The sequence below is a fragment of the Haemaphysalis longicornis genome, unplaced genomic scaffold, assembly GCF_048455015.1.
Source record: "Haemaphysalis longicornis isolate Haplotype H1 unplaced genomic scaffold, Haemaphysalis longicornis Haplotype H1 scaffold_3, whole genome shotgun sequence".
NCBI lineage: Eukaryota > Metazoa > Arthropoda > Arachnida > Ixodida > Ixodidae > Haemaphysalis > Haemaphysalis longicornis.
The window spans coordinates 69,626,236-69,632,751 of NW_027526335.1; the positions used below are offsets into that span (position 1 = coordinate 69,626,236).

Below are 6,516 nucleotides of genomic sequence, written 5' to 3' on the forward strand. Positions count from 1 at the left end.
GAGTGTCATGGCTGTCGACCAGTTTATTGGTCTCAGTTGGCAGCCTACAGGTGCTTGCTTGACAAATTAGCTGCAGTGTTTTGCTCTGTTGGGTTACCTCTCGGTGCTTGCATGTGCTGTAGTGCTTAGCTGCTGCCCCTTTCTTTTTTGCTTCTCCCAGGACAAGCACTGGAAGTCTCTAATGGACTACTGTGCCGCCCACGGCACATACCACGGCTGCCGCGCTGACGACGTCGTGGCACTGTGATCGCCTGCGACCACAAATCCACGTTGCCTTGAAACTCAGCCTCCAAACTGTGATAGCCGCGTCGGGCCTTCATTTTTTTTATTCAGAGACACGCCTAGTCATCGGTCATGTGCATGTGCATGTATTGTCATTCCACCTATCCCACTGTGATTCATCTCATTGCGATTTCATTATTCGTAAATATAGTATGGGTGCAACAGTCTCGTGCATCTCTCTTTACTCTGCAGGCAGCACTCTGGTACTTGTGGTGTATATAAGCTAGAAGCACTGCCAAGGTGCTTGTCATAAAACTGGAGGTGTGCATCTGTATGTTCGCGTGTGTCTTCGTAGCAAAAAATGCTGCCAGAAGCAAGGCGACACCGGTAAATAAGTCTGTTTGCAGCAAAACCGTGTGTAATGCATCCAGCATTGCGTAGCAATATTGCCCTGAGGATTCTGAAGTACCTTACAACTTGTATGTTATCTGTGCCGTAAGCTTGCTCATCATTTTATGGGTGGGGCAGTGTGTGTGTGTGTGTCTTTTATTATACTATGGCAGCTCTTACATGGCCGTAGGCATCATTTCTTGCCTGCCCTGCCAAAGTTGCCTAGCTGTTGTTCCTAATTTCTTTCATTTGTGTTATGCATTGGGTGCCGCAAGCTTGATGGAGTAGTTTCATTTTCATTCATGTGCGTTCTTTACATTGTGTTCATCACTGTCACTAGACTTCCTCTCCTTCCTGAGCGGCGAGGATTTTGCAACGCTGAAGTTGCCCTTGTATTGGTATATCTCTTGGTAACATTGCAATTAAAACTGAACTGTGTTGTTCGCCTTTAATTTCTGGCTACTGTGTGCCAACTGGCAAGCATGCTGAATGATGGTGGACACTCATTAATTAGGATGTGCTTGGTTGAGCAGAATGCAAAAATCCGCTCCCTCATAACAAGAGCTTCTGAAAGTGCAACAGTTTGGTGGGAGCCTACTGCAATGACTGGCACCATGTGGGCTGTATTTTTTCTGTCCATACCTGTAATGCTCTTTTTTTTATCTGCATTTTCTACATACTTTTTATTCATGCATTGGTTGGTCTTTGGTGTTCCGCACTGCATTCATCTACTTTCACGCTTTGCGTGCCTCCAACATTATGGCAAAACCACAAATGTACACACGGCACCCGGTGCTGAAATAGAATGAGAGACAGCTGGGTGAGTTGGAAGGGGTTCACATTCAAAATTTAACTGCGCGAAAGACAGATACAAGAAAGGACACGGACTTGCGCAGCCGTGTCCTACGCTCGTCCGTGTCCTTTCTTGTATCTGTCTTTCGCGTTGTTAAATTTTGAATATGTGCTGAAATATCTGCCAAAATCAGTTTGCACCAAATTTTCATTTGAAGTAGTTTTGCCAGGACGTGAGCTCGGAGCTGAGAAATGATCCCCAAAAAAGGTGTTGCGTTTTCTGACATTTGCACTGGGTTGGAACAATACAGGGCGCATAAAAAAGTAATTGAGTTTCATTACCATGTGCAAGTGTCTCCCTGAAACCACTCCAAGGAGTGTGTCAATTTCACCTGCTCATTAGTTAGCAGATTAGATGTTTAGCTACCTTTAAAAGGTGCCATGAACACAAAACAGAGCTTTGCTAATGGGGGGCAGATGGGTCTTTGGAACTGAAAAACTGGCAAAAAAATTGTTTTCTGAAAAAATGGCATTTTGCAGCTTCCACAGCCATTTTTCTATTAGTCTGCAAATTTCCTCATCAAAAGGAACCATATTTTATTGTAAATGGCATTTTAAAGTGCACTCTACAGCTCGGTTCACGCAGAATTCGATGGTGAAACGGCACTTAATTTTTTTTTCAATTCGAAGTTAGCATTTTGCCCTTGTAATCTTGGCTCCCAGAGCAGGTACAGCTGTAATTTCTTTTGCTTCTGATACCTGAATGTGTGGAGAATACAATGCCGGAAACAAATTTTTCGAATGAAGACTTTGAAAAATTATTGTGTTCAATTGACACCACCTCTGAGCCATTTCTGGCAGAGCGTGGGAGGAGTGAAGTTCAGTGTGTTGTAAAATGACCAAAAATAGGTAAATCAAAAAAACTCTTCCAACACTGTATTCTTCAGTCGTTTGTCTGCCTAGCCACGGAGTAATCGCCATTTTGTATGGCGTGGTTATTGTGTAATTGGGACCCAAAAGAATGGCAATTGATCATAATTATCTCAAAGAATAATTAGCTTGCAGAAAATCTAATTGCAGATTTGAAATCAGTACAAAAAATTCCATATTACTGTGCCGTTTTATTAAAATTTGTTGGTAATAAAAAAAAAAGCTCGAAGACCAGTCTGGCCCCTTAATTTGAAAGAACTAGGATTCAGTACCTCACTCATCTCCATTCCAGCCTTGAAAGACGTTTTTTAATCAAAACAATTCAGGAAGTATTGAGAATCTTTCAAATTTCTCGCTACAGTAACGTGTTTTGCGCAGGAGTAACGTCGTACGGGCCAGCCCTAAAAATAATTTTTAGTGTGTGAACCACATGTTAGCATTCAAGTGATGCCACCAAACAGGGCTAGAAGCTCCACTACAATCGTCCAGTTATGTGTCGTAGCAATTAGTTGGTTCAGCGGCCACCAATCGCACAAATAAGATCCGGTGACGTCATAGAAAAGTAGCCATAAAATGACTAGGGCGTCACCACTGTTGAATAGGTTTTTTTTGATGTCTCAATTATTTGATTTTTTTTATAAAATTAATAGTTATCGGTGCAAAGCTGTCTTTCTAATGAACCAAACTTGTACAGTTAAAACCCGATCTTACAAAGTCATCGGGAACAACAAATTATTTCGTTAAACCGAGAATGTTGTACAATCGAGACTCATTTTACAAGCAATTGATTCCGTAAATTCAATGCCTTAAGGAAGGTGCATCCCAGCACCTGGCATGACATCCGTAATTGCAGTGGCCGCGGCGCTTGCCTTTCGGTAATTTAGCAATGCTGTTAAAGTCCGCTGTGAAAATAATAAGCCAGCTGGGCCTTGCCCTGAAGTGTTGCACCCCAGCAAAAAACACGGCGATTTTTCAAACTTCTCGTGTGGGGTCGTCTTGAGGTTATTTTTTGTCGACACAATTCCAGATAAAGTGGCATGAATGATAGCGCCCTTTCCTTTCAAAATTATGGAAAACGTGCTGGCCGGAACGTCATGGTCTGCAGCCATGGGGCTACTGAGTTTATCTTGTAGAATTCTGTAGAAACGATTGATTGATTGTGGGGTTTAACGCGCCGACGCAATGCAGGCGATGAGGCACACCGTAGGGGAGGGCTCCGGATTAATTTTGACCACCTGGGGATCTTTAACAGTCACCGAAATCTCGCACACACGGGCGTTTTTTGCCTCCATTAGAAAAGCGGCCACCGCGGCCGGGAATCACACCCGCATCCTCGTGCTCAGCAGCGCAACGCCTTAGCCACTGAGCCGCCGCGGCGGGTAATTCTGTAGAAATGAAACTAGGTGCTTTGTTCTTTTTAAATGCAGAGCATTTCAGTAACTCACGATGTCACCCGCGTTGACGTCCGTAGGCGTCCGTAGTCGTAGTCCGCACCCCTCCCCCTACACTATATAAAAAAAAAATACTATCCGGCGCCTGGTTTCGCTCCCTCGACCCTGCGGGCGGACCGCAATGTACATGGTGCTCTACCCACTGCGCCACAAAGCCGACACAGAATGGGAGGCTACGAACGTGCCTTATATCCTTGACTCGTTCAAATTACTGCTGACGAGCGCTCTCTCGTCAGCAGTTGCCACAAGTGCAACAACATTAACGTAACGCAAACTACTTAACGTCGTGCGCCCCTGGAAATGCTCTGCATTTGATCGTGCCCCTCGCGAGGGGGATGTTTCACTGCGTCGCCATGCGAACAGTTTGCCATTATAGTTTCCGCCCGCTCCGGTCGGTGTCGCCACGGTTGAAACCACAGCAGGGGAGCTGCACGGGCGTTCGTTGATCGGCGTGCGTTCCGGCGTGGTGGTTTGATGTTTTGGTCGAAGCGCGGCTTCGACATCTTCCCCCTTTTTTTTTTTTTTTTTTTGTGGCACAATAATCATCGTAACATTCTGACAACACACATTTAAAGATGGTCCTTTTAAATGTGCTTGTTTCTCGAAATACTTTGTTAAATCGGGAATGGCGCTGCATCTATTTCATTAGTTCGAGTTCATAAAAACATTGAGCCAAATAAGCACCTGCGGAGGAATCCAAATTTGTTTGTTAGATCGGGACATTCGTAAGATCGGGTTTCGTGAGTTTGAGTTTTGACTATTTTGCCCTCATGGCCCCTTTAAAGCATAGCTGCTCCGCCACAGCATACAAGCGAGAAATGTGTGGAAAAGTTAGGCGTTCACCCAAAGATAATATGACCTACAATGACAGCTGCTGACAGTGGCAGTGCAGTTACAGCAAGGGTAATATAAACTAAAACATAGCATATATAGTTGTTGCTTTAAATGAGAAGAACATGAAGGAAGCTCACACTAACGGGTAAGACTTGAACGTAATAAAGCTGTGTGCAACCTTCACGACCGTCACGAAGGTCCACGAGCGCAGCCGATTTGCTTCTTCACTGCCGCAATGACCTTCACTCCATCATTGTTGCTATAAGTGTAAGCTTCTTTCATTTTTTTGGAAGCGATAATCATTGGGCTCACGTTAAAGGGGCGTACGCTATATGACGTGGCTCTCTCGTTCTGAGCAAGGGTTGCCATGATTACAGCAAACGCTAGAGTCTTAATCGTTCTAAGCAAGTGTTTCCACGATTATGGCGAACGCTGGAGTTTTTTTGGCCAATCTTGGCCAACCTCCTTAAGTAGATGTGATTGGCTTCACAAACGTGCGCTGGGGACGCGGGGCGGTCGCCGCGAGGCACGCACACACGAGCGCTAGGCATTTTCTTGGTTTTGTTAACTGCCGGGCGGTAGCCGCGGGCCTGCGCTCGGCCATTTCTCAGTATTTTTAGCCGTGGACACGAAAAGTTAAACAGCTTCGCCGTTATAATAGAGTGCACTTCTGCCATGTGTACATTTGTGGGTGTGGGCTTAGTGCACATGACCCTCAGGGACATCTACTAGCGTACGTCCAGAGACCAATCCCCAGAGTCTATTTTTTTAGAGGTTTGTGAAATCAAATCTGGGACTGCAAATTGGATACAAATAGTAAAAACTGACTGCATATCAGCTGTTTTTGAATACGAATCATAGGGCTGAATGCGATCACATATTTTCGAACATAAATGTGTTTGCTTTAGTTTGTGTAGAGCTTCTAAAGCATCGCTACAGACAAAAAAAAAGATCAGCACTCAGGACTTAACGTATCCAAGCGTTCATGGCTTGACAGAAAGGTTGTACAAATACTAGAACAAGATGGAAGGCAGCGGAACAAAAATTGGGCGTATTATGTTGTCATAAAGAAATGTGGGCTGCATGCTAGTGACTGCCAACATATACTGTGGTTGACTATACTCGGCCATTATGTTGACTGGAAACTTTCGTCTTGTGTATTTTACTCAAGTAGGGCTTCTCGTCAGCGAGCGTACACCAGAGTTAGCATGAACTTGTTTCACACAAGGCTCACGTCGAAGCTTTTTCATACAGCTGGCGTTAATATCCCTGCAAACTGGGTGCCATATCCAAGAGAGAGAGAGAGTGTGTGTGTGTGTGTGTGTGTGTGTGTGCGTGTGCGTGTGCGTGTGCGTGCGTGCGTGCGCGCGCGTGTGTGTGCGTGTTGGGCGGGGGGGGGGGGGGGGTGTAGAGAGTAAGTGTCGTTCATCCACCGAAGAAAACACTGCCAGGGGCACAGTGGTTGATAAACGGTGTTCTTCCGGGAAAAGCGGGAGGGAGAGGGGATGACACGTACGCACTTTTGCCTTAACAGTGCCTTAACAGAAAGGGGGGGGGGGGGGGGTTCGGGGAACAGATATATTGGACTAAAAGACACCACAAAATTGGGGGAAGCGAACTTAATGCCATGCGAGCTTCTGTCCGCCTGCATGAATGCGCATGTGACGCGGCAAAGCCATGTTTCAGGAGAGGCTGACAAAGTAAGTCGAAGAGCTGTGGTTTGGTGTACCGAAAGTATGAATGCCTACTTCGTTGAATTTTAGTGTAGCCTTAAATGCAATTAAATTAAAATTCTAAACGTAACACTGGACACGAGTTCAACCCGCATGCGCTTGTAGCAGACGAATTAACGAATGCTACCCCCGCGCCTCTAGTGGCGGTAATGCACAAACGACCC

At 45.4% G+C, this 6,516-nt stretch overlaps 1 protein-coding gene across 1 annotated transcript in view; it reads left to right on the top strand.

Annotated features, from left to right (window-relative positions):
- The window catches only part of LOC144174594 (RNA helicase Mov10l1-like), a 50,251-nt gene extending 49,187 nt beyond the window's left edge, over positions 1 to 1,064 (top strand). Inside the window, exon 19 of the mRNA XM_077703366.1 lies at positions 161 to 1,064. Coding sequence (XP_077559492.1) covers positions 161 to 247 — 87 coding nt within the window. The 3' untranslated portion in view covers positions 248 to 1,064. The remainder of the gene's footprint in view (positions 1 to 160) is intronic.
- Positions 1,065 to 6,516: the final 5,452 nt, after the last annotated feature.